General features: G+C 47.4%; 3 protein-coding genes across 3 annotated transcripts; all 3 read right to left on the bottom strand.

Annotated features, from left to right (window-relative positions):
• Window positions 1-145: 145 nt before the first annotated feature.
• LAJ45_02497 (uncharacterized protein) lies at window positions 146-5,746 on the bottom strand (the record flags this gene model as incomplete). Its single annotated transcript, XM_046112088.1, has 2 exons — window positions 146-1,065; window positions 1,135-5,746. The coding sequence occupies 2 exons, from the start codon at window positions 5,744-5,746 to the stop codon at window positions 146-148; spliced, it is 5,532 nt and encodes a 1,843-aa protein (XP_045974988.1).
• An 8,636-nt stretch (window positions 5,747-14,382) lies between these two features.
• LAJ45_02496 (uncharacterized protein) lies at window positions 14,383-15,537 on the bottom strand (the record flags this gene model as incomplete). Its single annotated transcript, XM_046112087.1, has 6 exons — window positions 14,383-14,553; window positions 14,627-14,706; window positions 14,777-14,958; window positions 15,026-15,109; window positions 15,180-15,243; window positions 15,324-15,537. 6 exons carry the CDS (start codon window positions 15,535-15,537, stop codon window positions 14,383-14,385), a joined length of 795 nt encoding a protein of 264 aa, XP_045974987.1.
• Window positions 15,538-16,591: 1,054 nt separating this feature from the next.
• Window positions 16,592-17,142, bottom strand: LAJ45_02495 (uncharacterized protein; the record flags this gene model as incomplete). Its single annotated transcript, XM_046112086.1, has 2 exons — window positions 16,592-17,062; window positions 17,134-17,142. 2 exons carry the CDS (start codon window positions 17,140-17,142, stop codon window positions 16,592-16,594), a joined length of 480 nt encoding a protein of 159 aa, XP_045974986.1.
• Window positions 17,143-21,335: the final 4,193 nt, after the last annotated feature.

Here is a 21,335-nt window from a genome sequence, read left to right as displayed (position 1 = left end):
AATGCCCAAAAACAAACGTATAAAGGTATCGCCATGTAACAGTACTAAAAGAAACAAACACCGGTATAGTACACTTCGTTTATCCGTAGGACACTTAGCTCCTGACACTCCTACAACACATTAACTTTTACAATTACCACCACAATTAAAATCCACTAAAAGGATCTTCTCCCCTCCAGAAACCTTCGTCATTACTCGCTGGGCCTAGGCCTGGAGATCCGGCATAGTCAATGCTACCGCTCCAGTGACTCTGTCTAGAGCTGCGACGGTCACGTCTGAACCTAGACCCATACTCCTCCTCATCATCAAAGTCATACCTTGGCCTCTCAACAAAGGCCTCCATGCGCACGGTTCCAACTGGCCCATTATCCCAGTTACCCAAAGGAGGGTTAGGGTGGCCCGAAAGCAACGAATTACCGGTAACGATGCCAATACCGCCAACACCCATTAAGGGAGCACCATAGTAGTCCGCAGTGTTACTGCCGCCAAAAGATGAGAGCATGGCTGGATCATATCCATTGCTTATAGAACGGTGGGTTCCAGGGCGTACTGCAGAGCTGCTCCGCTTCCGAGTGTGTTGACCCGGGAAACGAGGAATGCTCGGGGGCTCAGCAGTGGAGGACCCAACGCTCCTGATGCTCTCAACTTCAAGGATGGAGTCATTGCGTGGGGGGAACCCGTTGACCTTTGCCGCCTTCTGTCGGGACTTTCCCTTCGCAAGACGAATGGAGTCACGGACAGGGTGGAACGGCGCATCGCGGTGCATTGGGATCGGTGGAACGGGAGGCCTGGTTGGGACTGAGGGCTGTTGATGCTGTACCTGCTCATATTCAAATGGCATTGGCGGCGGCAGAGCTAATAGCCCTTCACTCCCTTGCGGCGAGTGTGACAAGAAGCTCAATGCCGTCAACCAAACATAATGCCTTTCCTTATTCGGAGCGGTGAATTTCAACGCCCTTGCTGGGGTAAGGATCAAGATGCTACGATTGAACAGAGGCTTCGACGGATCTGCGCCTTTTGGCAGGGGTGTTTCGTCCTTCACGTCCAGAACCGATTGAATCGGGACTTTGCTGGTCAGTACTTTGTCCAGAGCGCGGTTGAGGCCGGCGGGGGATTGGAGGATTGATGGCTTACGTTTTCTGCCACTCTTCCCGAGTAGGGCGTTTCCGCTCGTAGGTTGGCGACTGGACCACATGACGGCTCGTTCATACGGGGCGAGCCATACCCACCTTTTGTGACGTTGGCCACCTGCGGAATCGTCGTTTTGCGGGGATTCGGCAACACCAAAGGATTTCCTGCGTCTAACATACTTCCACATCCATTCTCCAACCATAGTCTGTGCAATTGCATCTACAACACTGGTCTGTTGAATAGTACTGCCAACAGAGGCGTTGCCGTTGGTAGTCGCTGAGGTTGATGTAGTTATACTCTCCACGCGCTTATGTTTAATAGAGCCATGTTTTGGCCTCTCAAACGCGGATGCACGTATCTCGTCCCTACGAAAAGGCAACATGGGGCTATCAGGAGCAATGGACGAGGCGCTCAAGGGCGGCGGTGATCGGTTTCTGCCGTTTGAAGTTCTCAAACTTGGCAAAGCAGTTGCAGATCTGACCTTTCGGATCGACTGGACTGAGGACTCCCTCTGATGCCTAGGCTGAGTTGGTCTTCTAGAAAACCCAATTGGCATTGGGGTAGGACTTTCATTGCGAGGGTGGCTCCCATATCCACCGGGTTTCCTAGAACTATGACGAGCTGGTACGGGGAAGGGTGGCCCAATCTTTGTGCCGCCACTTTCACTAGTGCGATTGCTCTCGAAACTTGGACTTCTAGGACGGTTATGAGCCTGGGAGCCGCTGGAAATCAGTGCTGTCTTCCGGATAGTAGCACCCTTCCTCTGAAGACCGCCTCCTGGTTTTGGGGCTGAGGTTTCGATAGGTGAGGGTTTGTTGAGATTCGCATGCGGTGTAGACTTAGGCTTCTTCGACTTTGGCGCTGATAGTGCGGTCTTGAATTCATTGACGCTGAGCTCAGCATCGTCCAAAAACTCATCCCCAGAAGAGCCAGGCACATCAGGATACCCGAAACTTCGTCTACTGAGTTCTTTATCGGGGCTTTGCATAAAGGTATCAGACCTAGGCGGTGAACTGAAGAATGCGGACCCATGACCACTATCAACCATTGGCACTGATCTTGGGGTTGTTCCTGAAGTCGTAACGGAGATGGGGCCCATCGTAGAAGACCGTTTGACCATACTCCTTCTTGAACTCTTCTTGGGTGGACTAGGGGGAATATCCTCAAGTTGAACAGGACGAACCGGAGGATGGCTTGCCATGATTGCTGATGGATGAAGATGAGGGGCAATCTTCATCAGCCTCTCATCAAGTCTGATTTCCTCAGTTTGCATCGATCGACTTCTCGTTCGTGGCTTCGCGATTGTCTGAGCAGAAGCACTTTTCATAACAGGTGGTGGGGGGGGCGGTAACGGTGGGGTGGGCGGAGGAGGAATGACGGCAATTGTTGGGATGACCCGAGCTAGAGGTGGTGGCCGTATTGGTTCGGTTTGGACTCCTATTGTTTGCATTTCAACAGCAGGGGAGATGGGCGACATGGGTGGGACTGGTGAACCTCTCCTTGGGGGGATGGGGGGTGGAACAAGTTCCTCCGTTTGTGATTCAGTCGTTGCATACATTGGAGTAACTTGAGACTCAGCAGAAATGCATTGGGGGGATGAAGTCTGCATGTCGACAGAGACATACTCTGAATTGCACTGAGCTTCTGTCGAGACATAGTCTGAGCTTGTTTGCGCTTCAACAGACACATATTCCCAGCTAGCCTGACACTCTGTAGAAACGTATGAGGAGCATGTCTGGGCTTCCGTAGAAACATAAGGAGGATTCGTTTGTATCTCGGTGGAGACGTAGGGCGAGCCGGTTTGTGCCTCGACGGAAATATATACTGGACTGGCTTGGGCGTCGACGGATACATAGAGCGGGCTGGCCTGTGCGTCGACAGAAACATATTCGGGCCTAGCTTGAGTCTCGGTAGAAGCATACGCAGGGCTGACCTGGGTCTCGACAGACACATACGGCGGACTTGTTTGCGATTTGACGGATGTGTATGATGGGGTGGTTTGCGACTCGCAAGATACGTACATCGGAGTTGGTATGTTTGCAACCGGGGAGGAGAGAGTCATCAGGGAAACCCCGGTAGATCTTCTCTTTCGCCTCTCGTTTGCTTCATATTCCCCGTCTCTTTCCTTGCCCTCAATTTCAGCTTCCGTCTTAGCCTTATCATCGATCGAGATTGGAGATGAAACACCAAGTGCCTCTCGTTCGGCAAATGCTTTCTCTCTTTCCTCGAGGTTAATTTCCGCCTCGTTGAGATTTCCTTCCCATTCCTGGAGGGCATCATGCCGTTCGTTAAGACTTAGCTCTCGTCGATCGAGGTTTGACTTCCGCTCGAGGACGGTGGTCACCTGATCGTCGAGTTCCGCTTCACGTTCATCAAGTTCCTCCTCCCGCTCATCAAGGGATGTCACTCGCGCCTCAAGAGCCGCCTTTTGCTCCTCGAGAGCCGTCTTTTGTTCCTCGAGTGTTGATTTTTGCTCTTCAAACACTACCTTTTGCTCTTCAAGAGTTGTCCTCTGAAGATCAAGGGCTGCATTTCGTTCGTCAAGACTCTTCTCCCGCTCGGCAATCATTGTCTTCTGCGCTCCGATGGCGACGCTCTGGGTGTCAAGTTTGCTCTCCCATTCAACGAGACCCGCGTCTTTCTGTTCAAAAGCCGCTTTCCGATCGTTAAGTTTTGATTCGCGTTCATCGAGTGTTTTCTTCTGCTCGACAAGGTTTTGCATCTGCTGGGTAATGGTTGTCTGCTGTTCTATAACAGTCGACTCCCGTTGGATAATGTTATTACCCTTCTTGATAATGGCTGCCTCCTGCTCGGTAATATATGCTTCCCGTTTTTCAAGACTCAACTTCTGCTCTTCAAAAAGCTTCTCACGCTCATCAAGGCTCGCTTTCTGTACGTTGATAACGACTTGTCGATCGTCAAGCTCCTTTGATCTTTGCTCAAGAGACATTTCTGTTGGCTCGCCTTCGACAACAATCGGGGTTGAGGCTGCAATGATTAGTGCTTCCCGCTCATCAAGACTCTTAGATCTTTCCTCGATAGTCTTTCCGAGTGAGATTTCCTGCACTTGCAATGCTGTCCACTTCTCCTCCACCTCTTTCCCTCTGGCCTCAAACACTTTGATCTCCTCCGCATGATCTCTCTTCAGGTTAGAAATGAACTCCTCCCTTTCAGCGGCTTCCTCGTCCATCTTGTCGACCTGTTCTTCAAGTTCCACGATCCTGTAATGAGCCCTGTCAACTTCATTGTAGATGCTGTCAAGCTCCTGTGTCTTTCGGTCGAGCTCCACATAGGTTCGCTCCAACTCGGCGAGCTTCTCTTCAATCTCAAGCCCAAGAATATCAAGGCGTTCGACCTGTTTTTCGGATTCTTGGTGTAGTTGCTGTTGTTCTTCTTTTGACTCTTGTTCCTGGATTTCTTGAGTGTCATCAATGTCGACCTGAACTCCCATTTCATGATATGCTGTCATTTCGTTTTCTTCCTCTTGACCATTCTCCTCTACCGCGGATTGCAACCCATTGTCTGGCCCATTCGCCGAGAGCGCAGTGTCCTCAGCGAAGGAAAATTCGGCGGTGCGGTCATCCTCATCGTACTCATCATATTCTTCGAGACCCTCCTCGTCATCCTCATCGTCGTCAAAATTCAACTCATCTGCCAAGCTCTTTCCAGCGTTAGGGGCCACTGAAAACCTGATGCCTAATCGCTCTGCCTCGTCGTCGCCCATCTTCCAGCTAGTTGGTCGGCCAATGAAGCTATCCCGCATACTTTCCTGGATACTAGCTGCATCACTCTGCTCGATTTCTGACTGATTTGCATCTTCATGATCCTCTATTATCTCAGGAGGCGGCGGCTGAGGCGGCGGCAGAGAATTCGTTGCTGCTACTTCGTCCAGAACAGATTTCAGTCGCCCTTCAGCGACATGTACTTTTCTTTCAAGTGCCCTTTTTATAGCCTCGAACTCCTCCCTCTCTTGTTCAGCCTCCTTCTTCATCCGCTCTACATCCTCTTCAGCTGCACGCCTTGATTTGGTCAACCGCTCAACCTGCCTTTTGAGCTCGGCCACAGTATTAACAGCTTCATCCCTTTCCTTCGCTACAATCTCTACGGCATCATCGTTCTCGGCCCTTGCCAACTGACGCTTGATATCCCTAGCCTCCCGTTGCGCCGTGACAGCAGTAGTTGCTGCCGTCTCATGTTCATTTCGAGCTTCGTGCAGGTCCTCTTCTAGTGTATTGACCCAATTTGACTTTGCTTCCAATTCACGCCGTAATGAAAGAATCTCCGCAACGAGGTTGGCATGTAGTGTTGGTGTGAATCGTCGGGGGTCGAGGATTGATATTGTCTCATCGAATGCTAGTTGGTGATGATGGCTGTGCTGCTGGTGCCCGGTGTTTATACGATGTAGCGGGGAAGCCCGGCCCCCATTTGTAGCCGGAGGACTGCCGGAGGCCGAGTATCCAGACGGTGTGGGTGAAGGCGTTGCATGCCGACTGTGGTGCCGGGACGGGTGGGGCGTTCGGAAGGGTGTGGGTGAAGGCGTCGGTAAAGGTGCGTCTGTGGCATAATCTGTATACTCCTCATCGGAATCGTAGTCAACAGTCAAGTGGTCACCCATTGTGGCGTAGCGTTCGGTATTAATCTGAGCAGATCAATCAAGAACTGCTTGTTGGAAGATGGTGTATTGAGATTTTCGAAGCTTGAAGGCGGGTGGGTAGGGAAGGAGATTTATATAAACAGAAAAACTTTTCTAGTAGGCCGTGTTCGTGAAATTTAAGAAATGTAGCTATCCAGTCTACTCTATTCAGGCAGCAGATCTTTTTTATTCTTATTCGTAAAATCAGAGCTTTCGAAGGGGGGGCGTTGCGGAGCTAAAAGAAAGAATAAAATTGTGTCGTGATGCCTTTCGAAATTTCGTTCACGGTCCCGATACAGTAGAAATTGATGAACGCTTGGAGGACAATCCGGTCCCAGACGTGAGACGAACTACTCGCATGATGCATCAGTCGATCTGTACATTGAAGGGGAGATCAATAGAGCCAACTGCTGTATTACCTATTCAACTCAATTGAACTTCGGGGGGTGCAACAAAGATGGCAAAAAAGAAGAATAACTAAATGAAGGTGCGTTCTAGCCGTTGAAAGGGAATTAAACAAGACTCGAACCAAGAGAAGAACTGTCGAAAGCAGCAATAAACACAAGCTATCGACGACCCAGGTAGAGAGTGAAAGAGAGAGGTAGGTGATAGTAGAGAGAGGGCGAGAAGTGGAATGAATAGAGAAGCTGCAGCCTCCCGATGGCGACGGGATGGAGATCGGACCTGTTCCTTTTCCCCCCGTTGTGTCTCCGTTAGCTTTTCTGTAGCTGCCCGTCCGTCCGTGAAATAAGACTCTCCAAACTAGGCTAGGGCTACTAACTACAATCGAATTCGGGGGTGGCTCTTATTTTATTTTTCTATTTCAGTAGTAGGGTAGCAATCAAGCTGTTGCTGTCGTCAACAACAACGACGAATAAAGCAGCGTCGGCATACCACTTTGTAACCCTCTACGCTTCGGGAGTGTTGTTTCTCGTGGGGTTGTGGTCGTTGTTAGGAACTTGTAGTGATAGTAGTGATGTTTACAGTTCGGACCGCAGGGTGGCTGCAGGGGGAAGCGGAGGAGCGTTTGATCCTCGACAAGCAGACAGCCAGCAGCGAGTTTCCGGAGGACTCGCACGGATAACACACCAGGTTCTATTCGCTCAAAACAGACGCGCGCCTGAGATGTGGGAGGGGGGGATATAATATGCAATTGATGGGCTTGGAAGTAGCAGGTGGACTGGAAGGCTTGCTAGCTAGCTATGTAGAGTATGTATGTAAGGTACCAGCAACCCCCCTGGGGAAGAGTAGATGGCAGTCCGGGATTAGAGGGAGCTTTCGAGAAAGCTAGTGGTTTCAGGAGCCACTGAATAAAGGGTATTTACAGAGTGAGGAGGCCGAGAGGAGGCTGAGGGGGGGAGGCTGAAGGAGTGGGAGGGAGAGTGTAGAAAGGAGCGGCGAGTCTCGTGTGGGAGAACGACTGGGTGAGAGAGTGAGTGAGTGAGTGAGGTAGGAGGGAGGGGGGTGGAGGGGGCAAAGATGATAGATAGGAGCTGGGGGGAGGAAGGTCAATATGACGATGCTAAAGGCGGAGGAGGAGGTTTGAGATGTCTGCCCAAGCTGATGATGATGATGATGTTTCCTCAGTAGGCCAATCCCAATTGTGCTACGAGTTTATTCCGAATGGATGGAGTACCTTCTCCGGGACCTTCTGAACGCTCACTCGTTCGAATAAACTGCTATGTAGGTACTCGCTGCTGCTCTCCCGGTGATGCCAAAGCTCGACGATGGGGATGCATGCAATGCACTGAGCAAAAAAAAGAGATCTGCTGCCTTCGAGAAAGGGGCGTTCCCTATCACCTCTTCCCAAAAGAAGCCAAAAAATAATATTATTTCATCTTCCCCCATCCCATCCCTCACATCCATCTATGTAGGTACTTCCTAACGCTAACCATATTCCGTGGGGGGTGGGTGTGTATGGAAGTAGGGATGAATGGTGGGCCATTTCATAGGTAGGGGAGTCGAGAGGTTACATGAAGAGAAAAAACGAACGAAAAAGAATTTTTGGCGAAGCTGCACGGTGCTAGCTATGCCCGGGAGAAACAGGGGTACGACCTGTTCCTAGTTAGAGGGTGGCCCGCCCGAGAAGAGAGAGATGGACAGGGTGCTCCTTGCTGTCTGGGAGAAGGGCTTTCCCTTTCCAGTTCAACTTGCTGGGGGTACTTTCTTCTTTGGGCCTTGACAGGACGGGATTGGAGATGAAGCCAACGATCAGTCAGTTGTGGTGCCGTCCGCTAGGTATGCGCTCTGCTCCTAAGCAAGGGCGCAAGTGCTCTCAAGCTTCTTGGCCCAGCTAAACACCATAGAGAACTTTTCTTTGACAGATGAAGATGGTCAGCATGTGAAGTCTGCAGTGGCGACATTGGTTTCTGACGATCAATTTTCCCAATCGGGCAATTATTTAATCAATTTACCGATAATAATTCGCCAAAATCAGCCTCTGAGCGCTCTCAAAGGCTGTATCTAGATGTAGACTTTCCTAATCGGGTAATTTACCTGTCCCAAATAGGTAATTATGGGCGCGACATTGGTTGGGTCCCCCACCAAAAACCCAGCTTTTAGAATATTCATAGCACCACCACAACGAAAGATAGAATTAATCTGGCTCTGTCACATTGTAGAGAAGAAGCAGAACTATCGAATAACAGAGAGAAAAATAAATTAGGGTGTGGTTGGAGAAAGTCATTAGCGGTTGAGGTTGACTCCCGAAACCACTCCGTCTCAAGGTGTCCCCCGCCATATGCCACTGCCATTGGCAAGGTTGAGGTTCGAACGAAACCCCAATTGAGGTAGCATTGATTCTCTAAATACGTCCTGTCCATACAGAAGCATCAGACGAACAGTGCACGCAATCATACTCGTACCCACAGGCCTCTCCACGATGAACATTGTCCCAGACCAGCTGCCAACCCGTCTCCTTCTCAAAGCCTCGCCGAACAAATCCGTGCGTCCCAGGCCTCTGGTTCTAAGCTTCCCTTCCTTCCTTCCTTCCCTCCCTTCCCGATAATGGATGAGTTCTTGAGTTCCAACTCTCGGGAACCCCAAGACTCCATGGATCCAATCTCCAACTCTATTGACATGAACAGTAATCAACCTCGGCACATCATGAGATAACTACTCTACTCTCGAGACAGTCTACTCTTCTTTAGTTTAACTCACGCACGCACGCACGCAATATTTGCGCCTGTCCAGCACAGGGGGACGACGTGGAAGTTATCAAAGGACATCAAATAAATGCGGAGATAACGTGACTCCGCGTCCTGCAGCCTTGGCGGAGAGAAAAAAAAGAAACAACCCAAGGCAAAACCCACCCCCAAGTCTCGGCTATGTGTCCGTGCGTTCTCCCAATCCCATCTTGCCTGGCCTCATCTTCCTCTTTTCATCCCAGAACCCTGTAGCACCCACCAACTCAACCAACAGAAGGAAACATCGAATAGGAAACAAAAAAAAAACGGCGGCACACACTATGGCCACACGGACGGACGAGTCGGAAATAACCCGTTCGAAATTTGATGGTTCATCATCTCATCTCGCCCAATTGATAGGTTAACTACTCTAGTTAAATTGGTGGTATGTAGTTCTGCCCCCCCTGATGACCGATGACCGATGATAGAATGAAACGAAACGAGACAGAGTGGGAAAAAGAAGTGAAAACCCAAGTGCCGTTTGTGTTAGTTGTACGGTGGCTACATAATATAAGTAGTTTGGCCGAACCGTCCACCCAATCAACATACTGGAGTGATGGCAGGCCGAAACAAAACTACATGAAGCCGCGATAAATAACTTTTCATAACGAACGCCAACTCTAATCGTGGTCGGTACACACATAACTAAATTTAACACATTTACATCTTCAGGTACTACTCGAGTCCCGAGTATCACAGTTAATATACATGCCCATATATGGCCCCTCCTGCATCTCGGAGAATTATTACCCCCAAGAACCTTCATAGGGGGATAGGGCAGCTCGCGGTAGATGCAGTTGGAATAGATAACAGCATGAACTAGGGCTCCCTGGACAAGGACAAGGACAAGGACAAGGACAAGGACAAGGACGACCGGTATCCACCACACCCTGCCCTGCAGCCCGGACCTGCTGCTCGCTTAGGTAGTCACGATAAGCTTCCCGAGGAAAGAAAGGTCGCTTTTTTTGCCTGAACTTCCTTATGGAGAGGAAGTCACCTCCGACATTAATCTTCGTGGATGAATAAATACCTACAGTACTTAATGGAGGACGTCAATTCCACCAAACATCGTTGAAACATGAAACACTAATATTTACTCAGTCACACTCAACAAGAAGAAATAATGGCATTACTTACGTACACCTATAACAAGATCATATATAAATATAAATCCTTACTTCTAAAGTGTCACACATGCACAAATAGGAGTAGATGTGCATATTAGTGGTACCTGCCGCTTAAATATTAGGAAAAGGAAAGAATATTGTCCCACCGTTTCCACCGTTTCACCGCCGCCGCTGTACGCAGCAGAATTTTGGAATTTTGCCCGTTTCATGTCAGGACAACAACTTTAATAAACATTGAAGAAGGGAGTTAGGCCGCATTTGTGCTCACACACACACAACCCGCACTGCATACAGCGATACCAAAGATCTGGCTACCCGCCTCGCGACGGCCGGTGATTTGGAGCCGAAGTATTATCTGCGAGTGACGTACTTTTATCTAAACCGTATAGTATGGCAACCCCCCTTCCCCCATGATGGTAAAAACATCATACGACTGCGCTGCATGCACGTGGCCGTTCAAACGGCTGGCCTGTGGTGATGTCTTGTGCTATATCGAGATGCGCAATTTCCGATTGAAAGGAATCAACAACTAGACTTACAGGTATCGATATCGTTCTGTATATACGGTCGTATATGTACCTACTAGGTATTGTTATTGGATACTAGGACTAGGACCTGAGAATTGCGGAGGCCAGGGGTGCTGTTAATCGGTGAACCTTGTAGATCTTTGGCTAGCCACGGCTAAGATCCGGAGTGGCGCTTTTATTATGATCACGACTCTAGGATTAAGTTGGTTTGTGGTCTTGTTCGAGAAGTCGTTCGGTCGGGATACTTAGACATGATACGATACGATACCCGTGGAACATGCAAACAACGGGCAGAACAGGATACCGAACCGGTTCGGTCGCGAAGAACCTTGATATTGAAATGTGGCACTGCGCACACCTCTTCAGAAAGGATCAACACTCATATGAACGAGTGGAAATTAAGGGACTGTGTGCTTCTCCCATCGCTGTTGCTAGGCGAGTGATATGACATGAAGCATGAAGCATCGTGCAAGCTCTCATGACCGCGCACTTGTTCCCACTTGGACTGCATTATCTACGCCACCTCGTTTCGCCCAGGAAGATCTCCCTGGGCAGCTGAGATCATTGGTTGGCTACTTTCACTAGTTAGCCCCAGAAATACATAAGCACTAGTTGAAATGGTCATGTATGAAGGGGCCTGAAAAAGAAAACCCAGGGCACGCATATGGCATGATTAGAGGCTCGGGCGAAGCTTCACCACTACACGGACCTTGGCTACCTACCTAGCGGTGAGCGATTATCGATCACGGACATACAGCCAAACCTAAAACCTTGGGCTTGGGTCGGATACGAATGTAATTATTTGTCGGAGCCGGAGGGGTAGATCACATGCTGTCGATGCCGATGACCATCGCAGGCTAGGCGGAGGGGAACACGCAAGTGCTTCGCCTTAGTGAGGGGACCGGAGGAAAGAAGGGACCATCAATCTGTGAGGATAAACATAGTTTTTACAAGTCATCTTGTTTATTCTGAGCCTATCGATCACATAAACCTCCGCATTTCTGACACCCCCGCGTTTCGGTATGTTTCCGGTTACAGACATGGATTCTCACTCGTTACACCTGTCCAATCGGATTCTCACCTCCATAGTTTCCCCCACAAAAGCCCCGCATTAGGATGACTCGTTATCGCGAGATGATTTTTGGAAGGGATCCGGTTGTATGGTTGATATTAACAGTGACTCGAGGGATGAGTCCGCGCTTGTGCATGATGTAGGCACAGTAAGTGCAGTTACAACTAATGAGCCAATCGACATGCATCATTCATCCAGGCCACTGAACTCCAGATAACTGTCAAGATGGAGGCTTTGTAGCACTTATGCAGCGGCTAGGTGCGTGGTGAGAATTGTGCAGAATCTTCGTTATCGGGGGGGGTCAACGATCAGTATGCATATTGTTTGGTATGCGCGGATCCCGCGTGTCACTTTGTAGCCACGCATTTGTATTTACGCGCATACAGTTCACATAATCCGGGGATCTTGAGCTTTGGTATGTCAAAATTAGAGAAGGAGGACTTTTCTGCAGTTGTAGGCATAGAAAGGCGCTGGGTCGATGATACATCATATTGACATTGCCGCCAATAGCACACCGAGAGGATATCTCAGAGATATCACAGGACAAAACGACCCGCTACTATCACACTTACACCGATGCCTGATGCCGGAGACCTATTCCGTATTATGGGGATTGTGCATGGCGTGCGGAGTTGATCAGGTCTGTTGGCTAATATGTTGTTCAGGGGTGTTTTAAACCTCGTTGGCTTTAGATTTGTACCACGGGAGGGCGAGGCGGTGATCTACTAGAGGAAATCTAAATTTCAATTTGAGTTCTTGGCTTTGAAGGATCGACTACAGGAACAATAAGCGTTCCCCTTAATACCAATGACGCAGAAGCTGTACGCAGGGAGATGCCCTAGAATGCGAAAATTGGTTTCAGCAGTCTCAATCGCTTCTCTTACTAATAACTGCTTCTCCCTCCCGGTCTCAACCCCCTAGTTTCTATAGCATCCGTCCGTCTACTTCTATAATCTGATTCCTATCGCGGAGTATGCACTGCTTGCTACCAATAATATACAAGAGGCGATAGCATCAAACATAGACGTTCTAGTACCGGGCTAGTGAGTATCACGGGCTCAGAATAAATGAATGAGGTGACAAATATCTCCCGGTTTCGCCAACCACTACGATTAACTGAAGATGGTTTGTTACTAGACAATATATGATATATAGAACGAATCAAAGTAGCAAGCAAATAAAATGTATATGACGGGGATAAGACCTCAAGATACTACATGCTAGAAACTAAGTTCGATGAACCTCTCATATTTTGAAACGTTTTAAGTAAAGCATATATAGAACCGGGCGTGATTTATTCGTACAGGACACCTATCAGTGATAATAGCATTAAAACCCCACCGCTTCTGTGTTGATGCGTGTGTGCTGTGATGATGTGCCATTATTAATATCTGCTGTAACCCTAATCGTATTAACAGCCCGTTGTGAGCTCATATGGCGGGCAAATTATACTAGGGCCATACAATGGAAATAAAGCCCAGAAAGAGAGCGAGGTTTATTATATAAAGCTTGCCAAAAATTCATACCGTGCGCATATACACAGAGAATGCAGATATAGTGTGCCAGCCATAGGTAACAAACTACTCTCTATGTTCTTAAATTGACGTCATGAGATATCACTCGAGCTGTAAACTCAATTAGTTTCTGGGCCGAGGTAGAAGCTGGATCGGTCTACTGTGATTTTGATAAGCCTTGGAGTAAATACAACATACAGAACTCTTTCGAAAGAGCAATCTCTCCGATATCGGTCTTTATAACATAACTACATAAGTACATAATGCCGCTCACTGTACGATCCAGCGGCAGCGGCAGGCCAGGGCCGGGCTGGTGTGGTCAACGAGGGGGCTCGAGGAGAGGTTTGAGAGTGGCCTCGAGATAGGGACAGGTATGATGTAGCGTTCTCAGGCACCTTGTCCTGTTAGACTACAGTACCTACAGCTGTCATTGTATGCCCTCGTCGACCACACTACATGAGCATCACTTAAGCTTCGCTATACACAGATCCAACGTCCTCCTGCCATCCTCTAGATCATAAAAAAGGTCTGATAAATACACGACCCAGCCCCCCCCGGCCTCGCCAATAAAACACTCATTCATCTATCTACATCTCACAGACCAGACCGCCAACTGCCAACCATGGGCTGTATTCCTTCGCGCCCCCTCTTCACTCGCAAGTTCTGCGTCACCTGCGGTGATGGCATCCCCATCCACCTGCAACTGAAGACCAATTCCCACTGCGAGAAAATCGTCTGTACGTTTTTTCTTCAAAGCTTTTGCGGGCGTTATTGTTTAATTCGTCAAGACGCATGTCGATCGACGATCCAAATTAAGTAATCAGAACTATAACCCCATACTAATTAACATGCTGCTAGGCAAGGGAGGAGATTACATGCGCAAGGTACAGGCCCAAAAGGGGAAGAAGATGGCGAGGTTTGAGTCTTATGAGTTTACGTTTCTATGATATGATCCGCACGCCGGTTTCTTCGGATTTGCTTTGTATTTGACAAAAATACGAGAGGAAAGTTCTTGCTGTTGGAGACTACTTAATTGAGAGTGTGTTTTATATCTTTTCGTTTACAAATGTGCCATTACCCCATCCAGACTCACGCCGCATCATACGTCCAATACTCTATTACCAATTATGTATCGGCCACATAGAAACAAAAACGCAAGAGAAAAAAAAACAATAAAGTAGATGAACGTCTCCCTAAAACAGAACAACCAATGCAAACGTGAAAACTACAATCCCAAGCTGACCAAACCCGCCACGAATAGGAGAGGATCCCCCCGTGAATTCTGCTGGCGGAGGGGTGGTGGCAATCACAATGGAGGTGGCACTGGTGCTTCTGGTTGTATTTGTTCGCGTCGTTGGAATTATCTATAAACATCTTATTAGAAAAGACGTTGTCGAGATGGTGGATAACATAATTCTTGAAGGTGGGAGCACTTACAGTCTGCACTCTTGAGGATGTGGTGCTTGAGATGGCCGAGGTTCTTGCTAATGAAGGTGAGGAGCGCGTAGGAAGAGTGCCTAAGAAGCGCGGTTATCGGTTATTAGCTATAGCTTCACAGATATGTGGGTTAGAAATTAATTGTCATACTAGACGGGAGGACAGTTCTTGAAGTTGTCGATACTGTGGACGTTGTATTTCTAAACACCGTCTGCACCGCTGCCACCACCGTCGCCGTCACAATACCCGTAACCGTTGTCGTCGCAAACGAAGCCGTTGCCTGGCACAACTGTAGCTCGCCGGACGTGTTGCAGAAAGGTGCCGACGAATCACTAGCTGTGGGGTCAATGATATTTCTCACATGTTTTTACCAAATCAAGATGTGAAGAAAAAACATACCAGCAGAAACTACCACCACTATTCCCGCTGCTGCAGACGGGGTTGTCGGCGTCGAGACAGCTCGCTACCCTGTTGCATGTGCTTCTGGAATGAGGGGGGTGGTTTGGTTAGCCTTATACAAGTGATTAACGTAACGACGTTTTTATATCTATACCCTTGTGGACAACATGCGGGATTGTTGTTTATAGACACACAGACTTCGTCCATACGGCAGGAAACTGTATGATTAAGAAATGCTGTTAGCTAGTAGCCTACGAACGAGGGAATATATATACAGCTCAATCACACATGCACATACCTCCCAAGTCATTATCACAACAGGGACCCTGCGTTGCACATCCAGCGCCACAGGGAACTCCAAAGATACATGAAGCCTGTGCTTGTCTTCCTATCAGATCATGCATCCGTCCTTTCCCTAGGGCTGGTGCTGCGGCCATGGGCCCGAACTGGAACGACGGGCTTGCGGTGCTGTAGTGGATGTAGGTAACGAGGAGGAGAATTGTTCTCTTCATGATGAGTTGTTGGTGGATAGTTGTAAATGAGATGGTAATCGATATTTTCAAAAGGGGAATAAAAGCGAGTGTGGGGGTGAGATGGGGGTGAGATGGGGGGGGGGGGTATTGCAATGTTATTCTAAGTAGGTGGATCTGGGGGACCAAAACGATAGAAATACCGCCGCCGCGCGCCGTCCGAATAATGAAAAAACTCGAAACATATATGATGACGCACCTCGGTATTTCAAAACTCGTTTTGGCTGGATCGAGGGGGAACAAAGAAAAGTTACAAACTTGAATCAGTTTTGGCGTGGGCAAATATTGTGAACCCCAATCCGGTCATTTTGGCTTTTTACTGCATCAAAGAAACCTTTTTACAGGACATTTAAAATTCATGTTACGATGACCAGTATTTCTAACGACTTCATTTCTGAAGATAAAAAATTAACGGACTTGCCCAACTCGGAGCAGGATAATGAATATGAGTCATTCGTGTATATATGAGAAAGGTTGAATAAGATGACTTCAGTTTAATATTTGAGTTATTAATTGCAATACTTCTTGTATACTTGTATCTGCCTTTTTAGCTTTCCTTAGCCATCTGTTACGATTATTTCACCAGCCGCATGCGTAATACGTTTGTGGGTGATTAAGAAAGGGCTGACAGGATGGACCTCGGTCTCGCCATAACTATATGTGCTTGTTTGCTCTGGGCATCCTCTTAGATGACTAAGAAAAAGCCAATGCCAAATATATGTATGTCTTACCTAAGTCCTAGAGTACTCGAGTATGCACTTTGTTGCAGTCCTCTGGTTGGATCAGAGTAAAAAAGTTCCTATTGGACCTCGTGGCATTGATGTAAATGTAGGTACATGCAGTGGTACTAAGGTACTAATTACATACTTCATAGCCAATTGCAAGAAAAATATGAAATATCATACTTCTCAAGTCTGCATACAAGTAGAGGCAACATTTTTTTGCTAAGTTTTAAATCAGACTATTACATTAATAGCCGCTAGACGTGGAGAGATTTCAATTGCACATGCCTTTCAGTTCAGAAATATACTGATACCTATCCCTTCGTCCCCTGTAGATATTGACGTATTCCCTCTACAGCAAGCTCATGGTCCTCTTCCTGAGATAATCCACTGATAACAACCACCGCAACAGTGCCCTCAACGCCCTTGACTCTAATTGGGAACCCCCCGCCATTTGCAGCATAATCCCCCTCACTCAATGCATATTTTGTTTCGAACGCCACTAGGGATGAGTCCATCTTTTTCTTCATGTAGTATGATGAACACCCAAAACGGAATACTGTGGCTTGCTTCCGTTTAACCCAGAAAGCGTTGTCTGGGGTTGTTCCCGGGCGGGAGCATGCGTGGAAAAGGAGCTGGCCCGAGTTCGACGAAGCTATGTGAATGACGACAGGCTTCTGATGCTTCTGTGCTAATCCACGACAGATAACACCGAGGTCCCAAGCGACATCAGAGTTAAAAGTAGAAAACTGAAGTTCCTGCTCCTGATGCTCGAGTTCAATGAGCTATATGCAGCGCACAAAGAATGTTAGATAGTTCCACAAGCACTAGGATATATCATCAATCAAACACTAACTGAAGCCATTATGAAATAAGTTTTCCAAAACCGATGATAGAAGCTGATATGAAGGTAATAACTGGTGATGGTAATAAATATAAATGAAAGACGGAAGTTTATTATGTGCGGGGAATTCGAAAGATTAGTAATAATTAGGGTTTGTGCCAAGACAGGGGGTTATTTAATCAGAGCCGCACACAAAGTGGCTTCAACCTGCATCTTCTTTCGCTCCGCCGACACAGTATAATTGTGTTGCTTCAAATCTAGATCCGAATATAAGGTTCGATCACCTGAATGGAATTGACCAGTCCTCAGCTCATGCAAACAAAAAACAAGGTAAAACAGGCCTATATTCAAACTTTATCCCCTTATTCTTAATTCCTGCATGATGGATACTAGAACGGCTTCTGCTGCCCTTCTTAATTACCTGCTGGCAGAAACCCACAACTATGGTTTATCTTCACTATTAGTGTAACCTTTTGTATGGCCATGCCCGGCAGGTACCATCTAGAAGGTTACAAGAAGTCTGAATAAATTCAATTGACATCAGTTGGTTGCGCAATTGCACACCATGAAGTTCGAGAGCTAATCTGACAAGAATACGGAGCTTTAAATATAACGCCACTTGGCCTTAAGTAACCTATTTTTGTCATTCATATGCTAATTGGTTGTCCTTAGGCTTTTAAGCCAGCTTGCTGAGCTAGAGTCCACCTGTAGATAACCCCTATGTGCCTCCGAGAAACGCCGCTGCACATACATTCCTGATCAAATGTATATATCTGGTCAAGTTAGGTCCAATTTTGCTCGTAGCGAGTATTGGCATACGGGTCTGTCCCTAGTGCGTTAATATTCGGCGTATGTATTCTTATTGGTTTCCATACTCAACCATATATGATATATCCTTCAAGCTATCAATGATAGGTAGAGCTTAATACACCTCAGCCCTTGCGGATCGCTTGCTCGCTGCACGGTGCATCGTCGATCTCCCCCTTGACATCCACGCGAGTATCCCATATCTGCACATCAAGCCAACCGGAAATCAAAGAAGAGCAAATTTTCCAATTATACTGTATCTAATCAAAAAGAACCCGAACTCGCAAATTTTGCAGACAAGAATCCCTTTTTTCTTTTTCCTTACGGGAGGCGATCGAATGTGAAATAATTGTGTCAGCCGGCCGATTGGTGATATATCATGTTCAGGCTGAGCTTTGACCAGATACGTACACCCAATCTGAGAGACCGAGTGGTCTTTAGAAAGAACCAATAGCCGATGGCCAGACTGCCATAAGCTGGCTCCGATAGGAGGCGAGAGATTGGGCGAGGATGTGCCTGAAGTGCGTCAGACCCAATTGCCGACATATCATGTTGACGACTTGGTAATATAGTATATCTTGTGCGATATATCGGGCCCTTCTTGTGCAACGGAGGACTGTAGGAGGAAGGCGTACAGGCATGTACTCCGAAGTATCGGATACAATCCTCTGCGCCGTGAGAGGGTTGGGTGCACAAATGACCAGAGATGGAGACATCAATGACTGTGACTACGAAACGGGGTTTTCGACGAAATATCCTCGCCATGACCACTTTGTATCTAACCGGTATTTTCTTTCTTTTTTCTCTCTTTGCTTGTGCACTTTGTGATATCCCATGGCTCGGGATCTCCTGTGAATCCCGAGGGCAGGAGTTCGCTTTAATTGCGTGGATTGATGGCTGGGCCCGGATATGAAATCACACCTAGTGTCAACACAAATGAATTCCCCAACTTCCTAATTGGTCTAATAATTGGCTAGCGTTTTGATTACTAACTTTTTATTTGAGCTTCGAAAGCTTCGCGGTCCGTGTGAACATCATCACCGACTATAAATCACCTACCCTACAACCAGGAGTTCATCGATTTTGAGCCGAACCCTGCGGAATGATTACCATCAAATATGTATGCGTATCCGCTGATAACTGCCTGTACACAGTCCTCGATTTTTGGAACTTGATGTCCTCTCTTTCTCTCCTTCCTTTAGAGTACCTACAATATCTGAGCCGGAAATCACTACCTTCACATAGGCGTGATATGCCGATAAGTGGATCGGCATATTGATTCAGCAACCTTTTCTGAGACCTAAATCATGCCTTAGCGAGATACCCATTTGTATGTAGCCGTCGAAGATCAAACATCGGCGGGGCTTGACTTCTTAATTGGCCTCGGTCCCCCGAGACCAGGGAAGGAGTGCCCCACATCTATTCAACTACTTCACTTTTTTCTTCTTTTCTGGGATGGGCGGCCCAAAGGGAATGCTTAGCTTTTTTTTTTGCTGTACATACGAATAAAAAAAAAGGTTGATGCTGAATATATGTGCTCTATTTACCTGCGCGGGTACAACGCGTAAGATCTATATCGTTATTGTACCAGACACAGCAGCCCGTGGGGGGGGGGGGGGGGGGGGGGGGAGGGGAGGGAACTCCAATTGGAATTTTATACCTTCCCGGGGAAGCTCAAGCGTATTCACCTTTTCTTTTTCTTTTCTGGCTTGCTGCGGTCCCCGTGTTTTTCTAGAATAATTACTAATAAAAATGCTTAGGCAATGTCGGTATGTTCCTTCTTAATTAACATAAGTCACTTTGCTTGATTCCAAGGCATATGTAGAGCCATGACTAAACAACTAAACAATGATAATGATGATGATTGAAGATGGTCTCTGGACAGTGCCGGGCGAGCGGACGGGCGGGCGAGGGGAAGAACCACGGTATCGGTTGGTGCCCGAGCAAGGTCGCCGAAATTCGTACTTGAAAATCACTCCCACGGACCACTTCCTAGAGAGCCTGGTAGCTGTGTTTACCATAGAGTTCGTCGCAGTCAGGGTGCTGAAAATTTTCCCTGGTCGTGATGTTTAGGGCTCCGTAGCTCAGGGGACAGTTCAAGCTTTCCAAACTACCTTGTGCGCAGCTTATAATTAGGTTGCTTGGGAGGACGTGCGATTTAGACGCGTTAGACGCTGCGTTAGATTCTATGAAAGAGACGTGTACGTGTATTAGATACACGAAGTAAAAACTAAACCTATATAACTACCTTGGGGCTTCTTAAGGAGCAGGGAGCGTTGTCAATAATGATTGATCTTCCGACAAAGAAATAACTAAAAATGATCAGTAATCCTAGCCAGTTGTCGGACGGGACTTGACGACAGATAAGGTTACTGAGCTGCGGCCAACTTGTGGTATGTATGTAGGTACTTTAGAGTAGAACTGGTACAGTAGTACGTACTGCCCGGTATCCCACGTCTCTAATCCCACGTGGGGCGGTCGTTTTTTTTTTAAGGCTGAGTGATCATAATGAAAAAGAAAAACATATGTCTGAATCCTGAACACAAATTTCCCGTCTTCTGGTTTGGTGTAAACATACACCTTACCAATAGATTTGTGTATCAGCAGGACAGTTACTGGAAATCGGCCCACAGGATCGCCTTTCAACCATCCTAATTTTTTTGAAGCTTACTCGGCTTGATTTTCATGCCGTGCCGCGCTGCTGGGGGTGTTCATGTCGAATTCGCGTATCCATGTAGGTACTCGAGGATGCTTTATATACCTACATGACTCTAGAGTGCTTGTTGAAGATGCCGTGATACATATACCTGGGTACACTCCAGTTCATTGCCTCATATGTATGTACCTATAGTATAGATATCCGGGGCTGGTGTGAATTTGAGTTCTTGCGCAAAAGAAGTTTCATGCAGTGGTAGAATCGGCCTATTATCTGAGCTAAAGAAGAGGGCGGTTATCAAGCCCGGAACTTTCCCGCTTCAACGTTAATATAAAACCTGTTTCTGTCTCATTAAGATAAGGTCTTGAGATCAAAAACCATGACGAGTCCGTCTAGGTGAGCTGGTATCTTGACCACCCAATTCGTCAGTTGATAAGTGAACGAACTCACCAGCTCAGCGCCTCTATGTATTTAATGATTCTGCACGTGACTACGCATGCATGCGGGGGAGTGCAACACCGTCAAGCAGTTTACTGCAGAGTTTATGAAACATACCACTCAACTACCCCTACGTTTGCAGATGTTTGCATATGTAGAGGTGCGAGGTTAACACATAGCCAATATGCTGCGTCTACCACAAACACAGACCACCTTGGGGCCCATTTGCTTGTAGGTACGTACATAAGCGCCCTTGACAGATGATCCAGATGATTATGATCGTCCAGAAAGAAAGAAAAAAAAGTTCCGGGTG

This window comes from Morchella importuna (genome assembly GCF_003444635.1).
Source record: "Morchella importuna strain M04M26 chromosome Unknown Morimp01GS004, whole genome shotgun sequence".
Classification (NCBI taxonomy): domain Eukaryota; kingdom Fungi; phylum Ascomycota; class Pezizomycetes; order Pezizales; family Morchellaceae; genus Morchella; species Morchella importuna.
This window is presented reverse-complemented; position numbering and strand designations above follow the sequence as displayed.